Source organism: Lathamus discolor, chromosome 6 (assembly GCF_037157495.1).
Source record: "Lathamus discolor isolate bLatDis1 chromosome 6, bLatDis1.hap1, whole genome shotgun sequence".
In the NCBI taxonomy this organism is placed as follows: domain Eukaryota; kingdom Metazoa; phylum Chordata; class Aves; order Psittaciformes; family Psittacidae; genus Lathamus; species Lathamus discolor.
The window spans coordinates 49,814,334-49,834,041 of record NC_088889.1 but is presented as its reverse complement, the minus strand read 5'-3'; the positions used below and the strand labels follow the sequence as shown (position 1 = coordinate 49,834,041).

General features: G+C 44.6%; 1 protein-coding gene across 8 annotated transcripts in view; it reads right to left on the bottom strand.

Annotated features, from left to right (window-relative positions):
• The window catches only part of GALNT16 (polypeptide N-acetylgalactosaminyltransferase 16), an 82,953-nt gene that overhangs the window by 6,269 nt on the left and 56,976 nt on the right, over positions 1-19,708 (bottom strand). For 7 of the 8 annotated variants that reach the window (XM_065686758.1, XM_065686755.1, XM_065686761.1 and 4 more), the window contains exons 6-14: positions 19,536-19,657; positions 16,994-17,081; positions 16,181-16,265; positions 15,039-15,142; positions 10,503-10,629; positions 9,471-9,563; positions 7,365-7,448; positions 6,210-6,351; positions 4,742-4,858 (exon numbers count right to left, since the gene is read on the bottom strand). In XM_065686758.1, coding sequence (XP_065542830.1) covers positions 4,742-4,858; positions 6,210-6,351; positions 7,365-7,448; positions 9,471-9,563; positions 10,503-10,629; positions 15,039-15,142; positions 16,181-16,265; positions 16,994-17,081; positions 19,536-19,657 — 962 coding nt within the window. The remainder of the gene's footprint in view (positions 1-4,741; positions 4,859-6,209; positions 6,352-7,364; positions 7,449-9,470; positions 9,564-10,502; positions 10,630-15,038; positions 15,143-16,180; positions 16,266-16,993; positions 17,082-19,535; positions 19,658-19,708) is intronic. The other variant, XM_065686756.1, reaches the window with a different exon arrangement.

Sequence of the window (19,708 nt, the reverse complement as noted above, 5' to 3'; positions counted from 1 at the left end):
GGCAAAGTAGAGTTCCTCATCTCACGTGAAAGTGGTATTTTCAGAATGCTGGATTCCCTTTCTGGTCAGGAATTGTGCTTTGATGCCCTCTTTGAGATAACAGAGCAACGCCCCTGACTTCACGTAAACCTTTTGCTAGGCCCCCCTGCCTGACAGCTAGCCATGCAGGGACATATCATATCTCAGACCCTTGAGGGAGGTGGGCAGTAGGAATGTGTGCAAAGTAGAGACTGGATGCTCATCTCCCATTGTCACCCACCTCAGAGCTGGGCAACTTAGTCTAAACTAGTCACCTGGTGAGATACTTATGGAAGGGTCCAAGGTACAGGCACCTTCTGTGAGGGTCCAGCTTTCTCCACAGACCACAAGGGGAGCCTGGACAGCTAATTTTTGAATGACAGGGATGATGGCCATCTTTAGGAAAAACAAACAAACAGAGAAGACATTTCCTGCATACACAACCAAACATTTTAGGCAGTCCTCTCCTCTCCTACACCCAGACATTATGACTGGCCTGCACTTGAAAGGAAAGCTTTTGGAAGATATAAGCACTGCGCAATCTGAAAAATTTTGGCTTGAAAATCGTCATTTTCCCTTTCTTGTGCAGATAGGGATAATGCAATTAACTGGTCGCAGCAGACCTGGAGTGGAGATGGGGAAAAAAAATCCAACCATATTTTCTTTGAAATATTGTATTTTGATCCTCTTCCCCAGTGTCAACCAAAAATTTCTCTGCTTTTCTGTAAAGCTCTCTCTCCATCTTTTTATGTACCATTCTGAAGTATTTTGAGGTGGCTGGATAGAAGCATTCCATGTGCAATTACCAAGAGAAAAGTCAGAAATAGCCAGTCCCCTTCCACCCAAAATATACAAGAGCTGAAGGTGTTTACACTAATGTAATTTTTCAGGGTAATCAAAAGCTTTATTTTAACCCCCAGCAATCCAGTCAGTCCGAATTTTCTCTCCAGATTCTACCAATAGCCTTGTAACCCTGAAAATGTGGTGGAGTTGGTCAAGCTCATGGAACACAGCTGAGAAGAGCAGATTTTGTTGATTAGGACTGAGAAGCTTCACACAGAAATGTCAGGAGAGCTGATAACTGGAATAGACAAGGATGCTGCAATTTGGAATTGAATGTATTCACAGAGCCATGGGCAGCCTGAATCTGGTGCTGAAGATGACAAACTCTAAAATTTAAATAGAGGAGCAGACGGAGCGTGGAAAAGCTTACCGCAGCATCCAGCAAGTACTGCCTCCCTTTGAGCACTTCACTTTGTAAAACTAGGAATCACAATTGAAGGAAATGCTTGTCTCCTGAAAATTGCTTTCAAGCTATGGCGTACTGCCAGTACTGGTTTACCTACTTATTACCATGAAGACACTGAGTCAGGTGCTTCCAGAACAGCCATATTTTCACTTCTCTTTTCTGACAGTCTATATAAAGCTGTGTTTCTCTGCACTTTGGGTAATAGGATACACTGAGAAGCAAGGTGGGAGAAATTCCCCAATCACATCCAAAGGCACACAGGAGTTCAAATACTGTTTGTCTCACAAGAAAACTTGATGTCCTCATTTTCAGGCTGGGGTCACATTCCTTCCTTCAGCACATTTTAATGAAGTATGGCTGCTTAATAGGATTTCTCAGCATGTTTCTTATTCTGTTGGGAAATACTGTGCCAATGTTTCTCATTTCCGTTCTCTTGTTTAAGTGTCTGACTCTTACTCTGCCTGCTAGTTGTCCTCATGATAATAAAAATTAAAACACCACTCCCACCATCAGTCGGAGCCAAAACCAAAGCTAAAGGCAATAATTTATTGTGCATTCAACTAAAAAATGCTATTCTCCAAATAACATTATGGATAACATCCATCTGTTTTGAAATCTAGTTGTGATTATATAGAATAGCTCTTGGCTGGTCTACTAGCAGTGCCAGCTGTTGCTGTTGAATGATCAAGGGGATCATGGTGCCAAATAAATTTTGCTCTTGGTTCCTTTCAACCCAAGGGAGAATAGTCTGGCAGAATCAAAAGCCATCTAAGTTTTGACTGTTGTGTTGTATCTTCCTGCTTGCAAAGTTTTAGACTTATTTTGAGGCAATACTCCAGATAAAGCTCTTAATACTTCAAAGCCTCTGCTAGACTATTACATATATGGACTGTAGTTAGTACTCAAAAATAACAACAAAATTATCTGCCCTGTGGACATGCTTCATACAAACCAGCTTTGTAGCATGTGCACAGATTTGGTATGTTTGAAAGCAGAAAGCAACTTTAGGAGCTGTATGGTGCTGTCACGAAGCTCTAACCCACCTACCCTGGTGACATTGAAAAACAAAGCCATCATATGCCCCATCTTTTGTCAGAATTCCTGCTTTTGCATCACTCAGACATAGATGTGAAATCTAGATCCAAAAAAGTCCGAATGTCTCCCACCACAGACCTCTTACGACAGTGACCCCAAAGATGCTCAAAGCTGGGCTTTCATCATATCATCTCCTCTTAGGACACTAAACGTGTGATGCACATTTCCAGGCTTCTCTTCCACTCAGATTACCTACTCAGGGCTCTTGCTTGTCACCTCCACCTCTCTGAAGTAGCTCAACTCCCTTTCCTCCACTCAGCTCCTCTGACTTTGAGCAGCCCGCCTTAACTGAGGAGTTTGAGAACACTTTGGCTGTGAGTACCTACAGGGAGTCAGGCAAGTTGCAGGGTAACTGAGGAATTTACTCCCTCCAGCTTCTCTCTTTCATTTCGCCCTATGAAGGGTCTACAGCAGTGGATGTCTCCTTGAAAGTCAACTTCTTGGATATCAGGAAGAGAGAGAATAGGATAGTTTGCAAAGATGACAAACTTTTAGCTGATTAAAATCCAATTTCAGTATTAACAATAATACCTGGTGTGTTTACAGAAGGGAGGGACCATAACAGCATTCCCTAAGATCACAACAAACTTAAGCATTGCAAGTAGAACAGGCTTTATAAGTAGAAATCTGAAATGGCAGTTTGGGACTTCCAGAAAAAACCCAACATTTCAGAGCATTTCAACCCAAATTAGAAGAAAAATTCAAACACACTTCTCCCACCTCACCCTTTCAGCCACAAGGCAGTTTGGAATGGCAGCTGTGATTAAAATCGGTCTGTAATTACTGGAAATGTTTAAACAAAATCTTTGCTTACAGTCAGTTGGCTAAATCATCTGCTAGGTCGAGTCCTTGATTTAAGTGCAGTTTGTTCACATAAAGTAATGGAAAACAACAGCTCACATCCTTAAGCGTGTGTGCATGTCTTTATAATGAGCCTGTATATAATCAACGCATCAAGGCTCAATATATCCTATTCCAGCAGGAGAACGAGCCTGCTTGTGTAAGTGTAGATTAATCTTTCTTCTGGCTAATAGTGCTTGGACTCCACCCCTCTTCAAGGGACTCTTGTCCTTCCATGAGAGGGGAAGTGGGGAAAGACAGCTGATTTTGGCAGCTGCTGCAGCCCTCTCTGCTGCCAGGGAGGAAAATGCTGCAAGGCACTGAAAGGGAGGCTAAGTGACCTAATTACACAGCAAGGGGGTGAGCGATTGCCAACAAGAAAAGAGAGCAGGCAAGCACAGCCCACTTGGGATATCCTTGCAAGGCTAATCCAAACTCAAGAGTTTTCCCAGCATGCTCATGGTGACAACTCTTCAAGACATTGCATTAACCAGCTCTCCAGAGGAATGTCGACACAGCCTTTCCATAAATGGGCAAGAGTGCATTTCAGTGCTTTCTTTCAGAAAGAACTGAATTCAGATTCCTGTAGCATCAAGAAGTACTGACAAAAGAGGATGCTGCTGAGAACTGGCAACAGGCTGAGCAGTCTCCTACCTTTGGGTTATCAAAACAATAGATGTATCAGAAAACACAGAGTCAGCATAGCCTCAGGTGACAGAAAAAGTGCTCTCTCTTGATGTAGAGGGAAGCACAGGAACTAGGGATGAAACAAACCCAGTCCACTGTCTGCTAGTGCTGCTTTGTAACCTGTTGCGTTTTGCCCAATCCTGACAAAAAGGCACATCCCATCTCCCTGAGGGCACCCTGGCCATCACAGAGGCCACCTCCTACCTAGTGCTGCAAGGCAAAATCACTGATGTGTCCTGACAGATCAGCGATGGACATCTTGGAAACAGCATAAGAGTCACAGAACTGCATTTTGCTGGGACGACTGCTGCTGTGTATTTTCTCTCAGGGAGCAGTTAGGGTGGAATATATGGTGCTCTGTCAGTCAGTATTTCTCAAGTGAGTTACACACATTCAGTTTTAAATGCCTGTTCATGTGTCCAAAGACAGCACAAAGAACACATTTCTCTCACTTCTAAATAAGTAAACAGATGATAGCACACATCACCCTTCCCTTGGGCATTTCAAAGCATTTGCTTCTTATCTGCACATCTCTGATGCTGTGGTCTGTCCATACATCAGTCTGGCTGAACATAAATGTATCTAAGAGTGAGGCTGGGGTGCAACTGAGCTGAAGGTACCCATGCTGCTGAGGGCCCAGGTAGAGCAGATATCCACACACTAATATAATCTGTGCTCCCCACTTTGGTCATAGGCAATCTCATACATCTGAGCTTATGAAACACACCAAAGAGTAAGATGCAGGAGTCAGAAGGGACTTTTATATACTTTGATAGTACTCGGCTTGCCTCTGCAGGCTTCACTGATGTAGGAACACTGGTGAAGGGATTAAAAACCGGTGTAGTTACGTACCTGTCTGCCATCTTTTTGATTGCAGGCTTCCAATGTGATTTGAGAGCCAGTAGAGAAGGAGGTAATGGAAAGACACTTGTCCTGCTGTCTAATTAAAGGGTCACTGAATACCCACTCCTTTGGCATAAGGAAAAGAAAGGTTCTATTAGGATCATAATGGTGATGAGATGTGGAAGGAAGAGCGTGATCTATCAGATATTTCAAAACCTGTATCCTTTGTTCAGCTCTCACCAAAGACCCCCAGCACCAGTCTTCACCTGATCAGAAGTTTATGCTCAGGCTTGGTGCATCATGACTATTTCAAAGCCTGCAGCTGGCTCTCATGACCACCTGAGCTGCCTCATTAAACTTGGACCCCATGCAACTCCCCGCCTACAAAGCGGGGAGGACTCTGAGCCAGATTTACATGACGTGCAACTGCTTCTGCATACTTTACATAGCAGACATGCTCTGTAACAAGTATCTGGGACCTGCAGAGTATCAAGCAAAGCAAAACATGTGCAAGCGTATCCATGGGCTAATATATATCACCGGCACACACAAAGCACAAACCACTTAATTTTTCCCTCCTCTCACTAGATGGATACCCAACCCAATCAACTAATAATATTATACTTTCCCCAAGGAAGAAATAAAAAATGCAAGAAGTTTCAGAGGTTTCAAACAGTAATGGCATGGAACGAGTCATATTGAATGGAATATTGAATACGGCTGCAAACTAGTTTCCAACAGTTAACAGATGTGAATATGTATTTTCTGGCATGAGATATCCTACTGTGACCTTTAACTTTCTCAAGCTGCTTCCCTGCTGCTTTCAGTCAGCAAAAGAGGCTGAGTGCCGGTCTTCAGCTGATACAAACCAGAGCAGCTCCACTGCAGTTAGGAGAGCTGCACCAAATTACTGCATGTGGGGTCTTGGCTATTCAAACCCTTCTTGGGCTTTATACTGAAACACTTCTGTAAAACAGTACAATTCCAGCCATCAGCTACAGCTGAACTGATGGTCCAAGAAAAGATTCTGATCCTGGGAAAAACTCTTACCCATGTGCCAGGGTACTAGCCATACCCCAGGACCCTTTCTCATGGGTTGTATGATGAAGCAGTGCACACCCAAGCAACATTCTGAGTGGGAACAACTACATAACTCCAGCCCTGGTTGCATGCCTACTGAACAGACTAGTGATGCCCCTGAGTATTCAAGTGCTACCTTTTGCCTTTGAGTGATGAAAACCTTCCTATTCTAAGACTGACTGCTGGGCCTGTTGAGGCAGAAGAGCTCAGAGTTGTGCACAATTTCTTTTTCTGCTTACTATTAAAATAACAGGTTCATTACTGTTGAACTAACAGGTTCAAATTCTTCCTTCATTCACCTCTGCATGAACCCACCAAGGACAGAGATGCTTTTTCATTCCCAGGTAATAAAAAGATCAGAAGCAGCAGCAAAATACCAAACTGAAGCCTGCCTTACCTGAGAGACAGGTGGATTGTTCACTGTCCCTTTACAGTTTCCCATGCCAGCCAGCATATTTCCTGTGGTATCCTGTGCCCAAGACTCCAGGCAGTTTCCTCCTTGTTTAATTATTCCTGGAATTAACTCCTTTTCAGGAATCCTTGAAGTAAAACGACAGTTGCATGGCACTTCATAAACAGAAATGCCCAAAGCACTTTCACATTTAGAAGGGAGTGACTCACCCCTGACTGAAGCACAGTCCCCTTTATTTGACAGAAAATGAACTATATCAACCTGTCCCCTGGAAATGCCTGGAGGAGGCAAGAGTCAAGGGACAACTTGGTCAAAGGGCTGGTACCATTTTGTTTTAGAAAACATAACAGGATCTTTAGGTATACCCCAAGCAATTTAGTGTGATGTTTCTTCTGACAGAGGCCGTTGCCAGTAAAAAGCCATATCCACACTGTTTTATCCTGTCTCCTTCCAGAGTCTTCCTCCCCCAGTGCTAGCACATATTCACTATCTCATTGGTAGCAATAGAGGAAAGATCTGTCTAGGCCAGACTACAGCTGAATGTTTTAGTCTCAACCCATGCTAGCTACAGACTGAGATATGAAGATGCATTGCCAGGGTTTGTTAACTAGCAAGTGCTAACAACACAGCTCTACCCAGGCTACCTCCCAGCGGAGCAATGACACAACACTGCTGCATCCTGACCTGGGGCAGGGGAAGCCCAGCTGGTTCTGGCATTCACCACAGTGTTCTCTGAACCACCCGCACCTCTGCACTGAGGCTGTCTGGCTCTACATGGCTCAACTATCTCCAGGCAGAGCACTCAAAAGGCAGAGACCAAGCCTTATCTGGGAGGGATGCAGTGCTCTGGTACTTGTCTATACCCCACACCTCTGAACACACCACTGTTGCACATCTCTGGGGAACAGCTGTGTGGGGCAGAGCAGAGGGCTCCCAGCGGTAGGATCAACAAACCTTTTGCAGAGTTGTTGTGATGATACAAGATGTAAAATCACAGGTTTCTCACCAAAAGGAATAACAGATGAAAACCTTTTCAAAGCACAAGTCTCTCTTTTGCCTGCTGCCACCAAGGCTCGTCTTTTCATTGTGACCCACCTCCCAGCTCCTTCAGAGATTTCTACAAGCAGAGAACTGACTCACTTGAGCTCTGGGTAGACGTTCTCCAGATACCACTGGAAGGATTTACAGTTCAGTTTGCGACGCTGCTCCACTCGGTCTGCAATACTGGAAACACAGGCAGGTTGTTGAGGATAAGGTAGTGAACACGAGGGAGGGGAACAATGAAGATTGACCAGGAAGTTTGAGGGAGGCTATACAACTTTTTCCCATTACTCATCCTCCCACGTTGTTGTTGCTGGGTTCAGAGCACTAGCAGTGACCTGAGGTGAAAAGGAGGAGAGAGGCAAATGGCAGGAAATAGAAATGGAAGACAAACACCTTCAGAGAACAATTCTTGCGCTTCCGTTGGCTCAGAGTGATGGTAGGCCCCAGGTCCTACAAAACTACTGTAGGACCAGGAAAGCGTTTCTGCCTCTGAGTGGTAGCTATGCCATGAAACTTGCGCAGCAATGAGCTCCTGAAAAGGCCTAGAAAGTGTTTGTGCTCGGGTATATACCAACGGTTTGTCCGTGTATGCTGGAGCACATCTCTAGGTCATGGCAGCAGCTCTAGGCTCAGGCTGGGTTTCATTATTTGCTCCTAAGCAGTTTTGGGAAAAGGGAGGAGTATAAATGGGAATTAACATCTCAGTAACTGTCTGCTGCAGGAGCCCTCCCACTGCTGATTTGCTTGGCTTTAGCTGGCTGACAAAGAGGACTTCCCACAAGCCGTCTTACTGAGCAGTAACACTAGGCACTCTCCTCTTCAAACTATAACACTACATTTGTGTGTTGGGAAGGACTTTCAACTGTACCCATGCTCCTTGTCATCCTCAGCCCAGAGAGGCCACTGTGCTGCCCATACCTCAGAAGAATGTTCTTGGATCCTATATTCACATAAAAATTGTGGGGAAGGGCGGTCAACTTTAGGCCCAGTTGACAGTGATGGTGTCAGAGGCATTTGATTTCTAAAATCTAGATTTAATGCAGGTTCACAGGGCGGATACTGCTGTCTGCATGAACAATATCTTCAGGCTTTGGCGCTAAAACGCATGAGCAATATATCTATGTCCAATATGCAATATTTCCTTCACAAGCAGCAGGGTTACTTGTATTTTGGCCCCAGTCCAGCTGCTGCAGTCAGCTCAAGGACAGATAAATTAGGTTGGCAAAGCTATTTGTACAAAAATATGTAATGCATCATGATAATAAAGCACAATGTACAACAAAAAAAGTGTGTAGGTCAGATCAAACCTGCTTGTCATCAAATAAGTAGGAGACGCATCATTACCCAGTGCACATAGCTACATATTTGAGATACGACCATATTTGCCAAGTCCTTACACTGATAAAATAGTCACTTATTCATTGATAGATAGAACCCACAGATATAGACCACTTCTGGGACTTCTTACATTGATTTGGGAGTCATAGGGGTTTGTTGGCACAGAGGGCAAGCTCTCTCCTCATCCCAGGTCTTGGTGTCAATCGCTGATTGATACAAAGAATGTCACAAAGAATGCTTAAGCCCATAACAGCAAATCCCACATGGCCTGGAGACAGCTACAGTGAAGGTGCTGTAAGGAGCACAGTTTTATGCAGAAGTGGATTCAGAAGGTGATGAAGACAAGTCACAACCTGATTGTGCTCCTATATGAGATGTCCCACCATGAGCCATGCTCTCTCCTGCCCTACAAACCACCCATACGCTCATCAGGAAAGAGGGGAGTGTGCCAAGTGCAACCTGCCCCATGTTCCAGCTAGCCATGCTTGCCTTGGGATTCTGCATCTGCACAGGAACTCTGGATCAAGCTCCAGTAACTGCATAGCTCACATTTTCAGGGCAGCTGCAGGCTGTGTTAGAAAATATTCTTATCTATCTACTTAAAATGTCTGGCCTTTTAGTTTCCTTACAGATCCCTTTGGCCTTCTGCTAACAAATGATTTATGCAGGGTCAGTGGGGGGAAAATTAAGTGAATTAGAAGCAAACCTTGTTAGGCAGACACTCAAGCTGCAAACTCCCTGGCAATCTAGCCATTCAGAGCATCCCTATTCTCCACACTTAGCCCCAGAGAAGATCCAAACATTATTTCTTGCTAGCAATGGGGCTTACCAGAGCCCTCCGACCAAGATCTGGGGGCAGCTTACCTTCCAAATGACTTCCCGATGGCAGATGGTCGAGCCTCATAGTAGTACTGCTTGTATTCATCCATCCACACCTCTGCTGTGCGCTTGGTGTTCCTGCATGGGGATGAGGAGATGCTTTGCTGAGAGCTGCTGGAGAACCTGTCCTCCCTGTGAGCAAGCACTGGGTGGGCAGAACCAAGGCATGTCTGTCAGGAGGGAGTGTGGGACAGTCCCACAGGAAAACCAGCAGGCAGTACAGATGGATATAGGCTGAATGTGTTAAGTCCACAAAGCCTTGCGAGGCTGCTTCATTTCAGGAGTTAAAATTTTAAGTCATAGTTTACCATGATTTTTTTCACACATACTTCCTCTGCAGAGACGCCTGGACTGAGGGTCACCATCACCCTGCTTTACTGTGTCCTTTTCCTCAGATTAGCATAATGCTATGGAATAATTCAGCTTGGAAAGCACCTTTAGGTATCACTTGGTCCAGCCTCCTGCGCAGAGCAGACTAAATTCAGGTTGTTCAGGGTCCTGTCAGGTCAACTTTTGAAATCTCAAAAGAATGCAGATTTCACCACCTCTCTAGGGCCCTACACCAGTGCTCAGCTGCTCTCATTCTGAAGCGCTTTATCTCATCTTTTTTCTTTTCCCACCTGTCCTGCAGAAGTTGTCCTTAGGTCTTGTCTCAGAGCACATGCAGCTCAGGAAGATCTCTGGACTCAAAAGCACCTCAGAGACAACAGAGATGACTGCTGATACACAGGGACATGTCATAGGGCAATATCTACAAATGGCCAGGTTGTCTCTCTGAGCTACTGCTCCCCCGCCTCCATTGCAGACTGAGGAAGAACCAGATGCACTAATACAAACAACAGAGAAGGGAACAGGTTTTGTTCACAGAAAACAGCAACTCATCCTTCCCTCGAGATGCTCAGCCATGAGCTGTTCTCCTCTGTCATCAGGCAGAAAGACAACAACGAATTCAGGCTTATTTAGACATGACCAATATTAAGATGACCTGGCTGCTACCAGGAACTACCCAACACCTACTTGATGTAAGTCAGTGCATTTCCCTCTGGGAAGTCATAGGGATGGCGCTTCCTGAACACGTGTCCCACTCGACTGCAGGGAACAATCTCCAAGCTGCCACCACACATCCACACTCGGAAAGATAGCTCTGGAAGAGATCCCAAGAGTCATACAGCTGCAGATGGGCAGCATTTCCAAGAAGAGCAACTTCAGTAGCGTGCCTGAAAACCTTGCACCTCTGATCTAGATGTATTACCTCCAACAGCAAAACCAGGAAAAGCAATGGCATGGTGAGAATGGAAATAATTGTCCTCCCTTTGTTCAAATGGAGGCAAGCCTTGAGGCTCAGGCACCTCCTAGCCTTCTCCAGTCCCACTCTTCAATTTGGTCCCCCGGGCATTTCAGTGAGACCCTTTGACCAGGTCCTTGTTGTTGCTGTCAGGCCTTCGGGATGGATCACCCCCACACCCACCTTGTTTTAGACTTCTGTAACTCTCCAGCCCTGCACGCAGATGGAAGAAAAAAGGAAGAACTTCCTGTGTAAAGCAAATCATGTGAGAAAGAAAGATAGTTTAGGAGTCAAGGAGAAAGATGAGAATGAGATCAGGACATAGGGAGTGAGTCAATGTCTAGAGCAGAGTCCTCTCCCTCACACCTCCATGTTATCCACCCTACAGTAGCTTGTTGTTCTTGTCCTGCTTGTTTCTTAATTAAAAAACAAAACAAAACCATACAAAAATACCCCAAACAACAGAAAACCAAACCAAAACAAAAAATCAATCAAACAAACAAAAACAACACCAGAAAAAACTCAACCCAAAATAAAGTGGATGACTGGGTTATAGTTTGTCACCAGTTGACTCTCCTGGGGGAGCTAAGAGCAGAAATCACTCTAATAATAGTGTGACTATAAAAATACAGAGAGAACCCTGCTACTTGAACAAATGCAGCTGGTCCTGAAGCTAAATGTAAGGTTTTGTTAAAGGATTAGAAGAACTTTGATGTACAGGCGCTTATTTGCATCACGGAAGAGATGTGACCTCGCTCAAGCTTACACGTCTGTCCTTGCAAGTTTAATCACTGCCACACCGGAGGGGCTTTCCACTTTGTGTTTCATGCGGTGGTGAGAAGAGAAGAAAGAAGAAGGAAAATGAAAATTAGCTGTGTAGTTTGCTAGTCCTTACCAAAATGGTTTCAGATTGTGTAAACTGATTACTTCAAAAACTTCACTCAGTTGGGATCTCCCTCCAGTAATGCCTGAATTACGACGCTCTGATGTTTTGAAATTAAAAGGAAATTATGCATCCAGCTCTAATGACTGTTTCAAAGCATGTACACATACATCTTCCCAACCTTCATCTTTCCCCATAGCTTTCCTCTCTAGCTCTTGGGAAAGGTTGTTTAAACAGTGCATTTTTTTTTTTTTGGGGGGGGGGGAGATGGTGTATTTAGAATAGCTTCTAAGTAAAAAACCCATTTTATTAGACTATTTTGTGTCATTTCTTACTAGCTCTTACTAGTCAGCCTCTTTCTGACTCTTTCCTAGAGCTTATTATTTTCAGCCTCTTTTCAACAGAGGGTTCAGGCTTCAGGGAGAGGAAGGGCTTTAAAAACAACAAAAAAGGCCAAGATATGAGTTTCTGTCTGGTAGTGTGTCCAGCTGGCATCTGCTCTCCTGGAATGAGGTTCTGACTCACTCCAGCCTAAAACAAAAACAAAACTCTCAATCTAGCATTGTGTGACTCAAAGTGAGTCCACTTCTCAAGGGAGGATTCCTCATGCCATGTTGGCATCTTAGGCACACAGACAGATCGCACATCCAGGTCTGCAAATGAGGAAAATCTTTCAAGAAGGGGCAAAAGAATGCAGATTTTGGGCACAGAAGAGAAAACGGAGATCAAACATAGCTTATTAAGGACTTTCATCTATCCGCTGATGGAAAGCATAGGAGAACTTCTTGCTGTGTATTTTCCAGGACATGACCTAGTCCGTATGTGCTTTAAATGACTTAATCACTGTGGCTTTTCCCCATCACAGTGGAAAAAAAAGGGGTTTATCAGCTCACACCCAGCTGGAAGGACGTTTAAGCAGCTGGTAACTGTGGCTGGATCATTTCTGTGTATCTGCAGTATGTGCAGAGCTTGTTGGACTCTGTGCCCTAGCCATACATTCTCTTATCATGATGATGATGGTGATGATTGTCCTGTTTCCTCATGGAAAAAAGTTTCAAAGAAGAAGCCGATTAAAAGATAGCCTTTGTGGGCAGGGAGTGGCCCATCTCACCCACCCAAATTAGTCAGAACCACCCTCCCACCTCATTCGTAAATGGTGACCTTATCCAAATGCTTGCTTTCCCCTCAAAATTGTAATTTGTAGCAAAACTACTGCTTCAGAACATGATCAACATTTTTCCTTCATAACAAAACCTAGGTTTCAGTTAAATATGGAAAATTGGCTTCTTTTTTTTTTTTTTTTTTTCAAAGGGTCTATTGATCATTCTGAATACTACAAAGATTAGTACTTTTTGTTGTTAAATACAGGTTGGTTTCTACCCCTCTTATGTGCAACAGCAACAGGCTTGATGTAAAAGCCACTGGGTGATTTGTTGCCTCACATTATGCTGAAGAGCTGAACACAAGTTAGCTTTAAAAAGGAAAAGTAGTCTGTTTTGCTTTTAAAATACCTTCCCATATCCCTCATCACAGTGGCAGCGTGGCAATGCACCTCGTGGGCAGGCCGCATAAAACAGCATGGTGCACGTAGCTTTGCCCTCCTTAAGTGAAGAGTGGAGGTCAGGATAGGAGTGACAGGGGACAACAAATTTACAAGGAAACCTCTCAAGGCAAAACTGGTAAGCCAGTCCCACATAGCCTGGCCCTGCCACTGACAGGCTTTGAAAGAGCAATTTGAAGGAGAACAGAGCAATTCTGTGGAGGTTTTAATCAGCCCTACCTGCAAGAAGGGCTGTGAGTGTGCAGGTAATTCACTGCCACTTACGGCAGAGAGCTCTGCTTAGCATCAAGATACTGTCAAGCACATCAAACAACAATGCTGGGCTCCCAGGTGGGCAGAAGCATACAGCCAGAAGCATAAATAAATATTCTTCTCCATTCTTTACAGCATTTACACAGTTGCAGCTCAGAGGCTGGCGGGATGGTCCGTGTCTGGCTCTGCAGCTGAAGTAGGACTAGTGACAGTATGAAGCTGAGTTTGGCTGTGCAGAGGAGTCAGAGTGTCACAGGAGAGGATCTTCATTGTTGGTAAAGGACACCTCTGACTTCTGCCTACCATTACCACTGCTTACCACCTACCACTTAGCTGATGCTGCCAGCACTGCTGAGATCCCAATGCCAGCCCCATTTCATATCTCTGTTAAAAATCATGACTATCATAACCTGAAGTAAGACCTCAGAAAGCAGAGCACACAGCCACTCATTATTAGATACTCTGTTTTTAAAAAGCAGTGCCTTGGTATTCTGTTATGAGTCAAAAACATTCCTGGTTTCAGAGAGGATTTCAGAAAGAGGCAGCTCCCCCAGCTGTATTCAGAGACACTAAAGTTTCCTCTTCTTGACTATTTCTTTCTTTCTAATTGGTCCTTCAGGTGCTAGGAAACAGTATAAAATTCTTCTTTAAAGGGTTTTATTTTCAAATCTGTGACATGTATGGAAATTGTAAAAACAGATATTTTGGGGGGCAGTGTTGGCTACAGAAAAGTCTATTGAAGTTGACTGCAAAACAGTCATCAGGCTTTTATCTCTTCAGCTGCACTTGCATCATTTCTAAATGAATGCAGAGAATACTTGAAGTATCCATGAACTTCTTTTCGATACTCTTCTTGCTTTTGTCACTAACACCTAGTGACATTGCAGCATTCCTGCACACCAGGCAAAGAAAGATAAATGGAATACCTGTGCCTGGAATTAAGTGCAAGAAGATGGGCTAAAGCACCATGGCCTCTAAGATATCAGCACTTCAGTGTACAGACTACCTTGGGCCTCCGAATTTCTCAGATGTTTGTGATGCCCTAGCCTGCTTCTAAATATTTGCATTTAGAATCTATTTGTACCCGAATTCCACTAATAGGAAGTCTTGTTTTGCTAGGAAAAAATACCCTTCTGACCTATCAAGCTGGGAGAGCAACCCAGACTTAGGTGGGAAAGAGGAACAGGAGTAAGAAGAAAGCATATGAGTGACTGTCTACTTCCGAGCTGAGACAACATGGACTGTCACGTGCAGGACTGGAGGAATACTCTCCAAAAACAAGCAACAATTTAAATAACAGGAGGTTCCTGTTTCTTACCCTTATTGTGGAAACACCAGTGCGTATGCCTGTAGGAGAGTGATAGCCCTAATCACAAAAAGCTACGTCCCGTTTACTTTGGTTGAAGCTGACAGTGATACAATTCTGACCAACATAGGGATTACCTGACCATGTCCCTAGCCTTACACTGACATACAGATCAGATTGCTCAAAAGGAAGGTTCTGGCAGACGATGAAGTCTGGGAAGTGGTTCTGCATTAGTGTGTCATTCCCCTGAAGCATCCTAAACTTACCAAAATTTTCTCCTCCCCAGATGTCCATTTGAGTATCATATTTTCCCAGGTGGTTAAACCAGGACTTGTCAATCACAAAGATTCCTCCTGCTATGACAGGGGTTCTGGAAAAAAAACCAAGAGCCCATACAAAATAATCACACATACATGTGGCACCACCATCTTCATTTGAGAGAGGGGACAATTTGTCCAGGCCTGACAAATTGTGTCTCATTTCAAAAAGAAAAATAGTAGAGCTGGGACCTGAACCTGCAGCAGGCTTCTGAGACCCCCCTCACTTTCCTGCGTTTGTTGCATGCTCCTGCAAGCACTGCATGAGTGATGCTGCATCCTTTGAATTTATACAAATAGGCACAGTGTGAAGAAATGGCAGCAGCACTGTCTCATGACTGTGTTCACCTACTAGACACAGTGTGAGAGTCATTGCTGCACCTTACTGCTCTGCTGTTAGCAAGCTGGTGGCTTCTGGAGTACAAAACGGAGGCTTTCAAATTACACAGCGGAATGATACTTTTATGCTACAAACAGGAATCTGTCTGCCTATACAGACAAACATTGTGACTTTTTATATCAGGATTTGTCACATTCTACATTCCTGAGAGCCAGGTACACCGCAGCCAAGCTGGCAATAACTGTTCAGCTAACAGAATCTCTTTTGTTCACGGACATGCATATTTTAGGGGAGGAAGGGAAAAATTCTGTACCCAAATTACTAGGCAAGATTCAGTTGCCAGGTCTGCTTTACACTTGCTGGGTGACTGTTTAGCTGCTTCATTCCTTAATTCTTCACCTGGAAGATGGAGGTAGTTAAAAGCCCCCAAAGGGATTTCTGAGGCATTCAGACTGTTGAGTGAATGAGACCACAAAAACCAACATATAGAAGTGGTGTCTTGAAGAGCTGGCACACTTACAAGCCTAGGATAGTATATAATTGCTATTCTTACAATATTCAGAGAGTAATACTCTCAGAATTGGGATATAGACCTCAATACATTCAGAAAATAACATGAAGAGTTTGTTGACATCAAGAGAACACTGTGGCATTTTGTCCTCAGGAAGGCAATTCCTGTGCATTCCTTGCCATGCAGGTGAAGACTTAGTAAAGACATTTGGAGGACTGCACACTGTCCAGCATCAGCTACCTTATAGACTGAGTTGGGTCTGTCCTGGACATCTTCTGCTCTATAGGAATCTGCTCCCACTTAAAGTGAAGGCTCCAGTCAAACCCTGAGAAGCAAAAAACACATCAAATAGATTTTGGTTATTGTTTTTCTACTAGCTTCAGTGATAGTCCCCACCTTGACATCACAGGCCACCCCTACTTTGCTTTCCTGACCTCCCTCACAGCCTACCCAAAATTGCAAGAGTCTACCCTAACATAGAATTCACCAGCTTCTGTCTTGGCATCCCTTAGCATTATGAATCTCTGCTCAATTCCACTCCACAGCTTCAGGAAGGTGTTGTCAGTGTGAGATGCAATCGCATTTTGGCCAATCTGTCTTAACACCTCTCTGTTTGCCAAAGTCATGAGGCTCTAATCAAAGCCTCCTTCAATGTGGGACATTATGTATTCTGCAAAGAAAGGCCTGCAGATCACTGTATGCATCACATCTTTCAAGATTACAGTTTATTTATAGTTGGCCTGTGGCGGATAGTTGAGCACAGCACAGTCACTAACACTACATTGGTGCAAAGGGTAGCCACAGAACAAGTAGCCTTTAGCAGGCAAGCAGCATAGCAGCTATCCTCAGCTGTAGAAGAGGAAGAAAAGTACCAGTCAGTGTGGGTGACCACAAGAACAACTGCAAGGCTGTTGCAGTTGCAGGTAAAAGAGGACAGAGTATCCACAAGGAAAGACCATCACTCTGTTTTGTTGGAAAACTTAAGAGAGCATCAATTAGTTTTCAGGCACCATCCCTCAGGCCTAACTTACAGAAGCCACTCATTATACCCACCTCCCCTTAGGTCTGCTGATGCTGCCAGGTAGGCAAAATTATCCAGGCTGATAACATCAATGATCGGACTCACCACCCGGGTATAATCCTGAGGGAGAGAAAGAAAGAAAAAAAAACTGAGTCTGGTTTTCCTTGAATGTCTGGCAAAGCTGCAAGAGATCAGAAAACACAAAGCTGCACATGTAAATCTTTGTCTGGCTTCTCCAGTACAGTTCTGGTAGCTGAGCAAGGGATCCATGACTACAATATTGTGTGGAGTTTTGTGTGCAGTTCTGGTGTCCTCAACATGAAAAGGACATGGAACTGCTGGAACAAGTCCAGAGGAGGGCCACGAGGATGATCAGGGGACTGGAGCACCTCCTGTATGAAGACAGGCTAAGGAAGTTGGGGCTGTTCAGCCTGGAGAAGAGAAGGCTGCGTGGAGACCTCATAGCAGCCTTCCAGTATCTGAAGGGGGCCTATAGGGGTGCTGGGGAGGGACTCTTCATTAGGGGCTGTAGTGACAGGACAAGGGGCAATGGGTTAAAACTTAAACAGGGGAAGTTTAGATTGGATATAAGGAGGAAATTCTTTCCTGTTAGGGTGGTGAGGCACTGGAATGGGTTGCCCAGGGAGGTTGTGAGTGCTCCATCCCTGGCGGTGTTCAAGGCCAGGTTGGATGAAGCCTTGTGTGGGATGGTTTAGTGTGAGGTGTCCCTGCCCATGGCAGGGGGGTTGGAACCAGATGATCCTGAGGTCCTTTCCAACCCTAACTATTCTATGATTCTATGGTATGTACTGACAGCATACCTTCTGGTCAGCCATCCTTGAATTATCATCAGTAATGAAAAATAATATAGTGATGATAAATAAATGTTAATAAATTATTATAATGCTAATAAAATTATAATCAGCCTCAAAATTATTAACCCCCTAATAAAGCATCTTCTGAACAAGTACTATGAATCAAGACCCCCTACATAAGAATCATAGTGCACATGGAGAAAGTCATTATAATATTAAGATATTGGGAATAATTTATTGCCATTAAGGGTATAGAAATTTACAGTTTTCCTTTGCAATCCTTTTAGTAAGTAGGAGTTGAGATTATAACCATTTTTCAACATCATGAGACAGGGCATTAAAGACAGTCTTGTGATAACTCATATATGTGACAAAACAGAGAGCTGGCAATGCCAGAAACAGTATCTTGTTACCGGGCAGCTGCCAGCTCTGTGCCTTTCCTATTAAACCCTCACTTTGTGCTTTGGTTTGGTTCCTCCTGCTGTAGCACATTTGGCCAGGATGGCACATCCTAGGTCACAGCTTATTCCCCTCTATGTTGGGATGGCTGTACAGCTGGAGTATGTCTGCCCAGCCAGAGCCCCCCAGCACCCACCTGGTGCTCCAGCCACTGATCCAACCAGCTGACACAAGGACTGGGTAGCGTAAGACTGAAAGCTGAATTAAGGTGCACAGCAGAAATATAGGAAGTGAGTCAAAAATAGCCTGACTTGAAATCTACTCACTGAATAATACTGGAGTTAGCAGCCAAGCTTTTGCATCTCAGATCCTTCCTTGAAGAAACTAGAGAGGTCCTTTCTGCTTAGGGACCCCTACGCTGCTGTTTCTGCAGCTTGACTTAAAGAGCGGTAGTAAAATAAACATTTATGGGCTTCTGACATGGAGGATTTATTGAGCAGGATTAAAAAGCAGAAGCTTTTAAGTCTTCAATGCTGAAGTTTCACCTTCTTCCACTCCTTCATATTACACCAACCAGACATGAACACGAGGCATTAAAGCCTCCACCCCTTCTCCTGGAGCACATTAATCCATGGCATCTTCTTTTCAGAGGAGGGGATAAATCTCAGCTACTTGCAAGCACGGCTGTGACTTCTCCCATCATCTCTCCCCAGTCTGCTCTTACAGCAGAACTGTATGCCTACCCTCCAGCCCTCAGTGCAGTCAGGGTGACAGCTGCCAATATTCCTGTCTCCTTTTCCATCTTCCAGCCTCCCATCAATCCTTTGCCAAGTGAACCAGCAAAGGGACATCCCTGCACTCACAGGCAGCTCCTCTGTGCTAGGAAGCTGCCTACATGCAGGTGGGGTGTGTTGGCAGCGCAGTGGAAGCATTAAGGAAGAAAGATTTTGGCAGTGACAAGGCAGAGGGGAAGGTCCAGCAGCAAGACGGAAGATGGCAACCATGGAAAAGTTGCACAGTGTGTGCTGCCAAAGTGGCTATCCCATGTACAGGTTAACAGGACTGGAAAGCACAGTACCTCATGTCGCCTGCTAGTGCACTGCAGTGGTTCAAGCATTCACCATTGCATCCCATCACTCAGCACCTCCTGCCCTGCCACACTGGCAAAAGAATATAGAAGCCCACCCGGGATCTCTTGCCCATCTAGCTGAGGCTGTACCTTACTCTGCAACAGCCTGCCTGAGGAGTATCTGGGCAAGCTTTCTCTTCACCAGTACTGCTGGTGGCATGTGAGGGCACAGGATCCACCAGCACAAGGCAGGCCAGCTCCATCCATCCCAGGGAGGGACATGGTGATCACCTCTTTTACTCTTTGAAGCATCGGCTGCAGCCACTCACTGTTGACTTCACAGTGGCTGTCCAAGAAGGTGAGGATGTCAGCAGTAGCCACTTCAGCTCCTCGCACACGAGAACGAATCAGCCCTACAGTAAGGAAAGGACACAGAGGAGCAGGAAGGTTAGGAAGGGAAACAG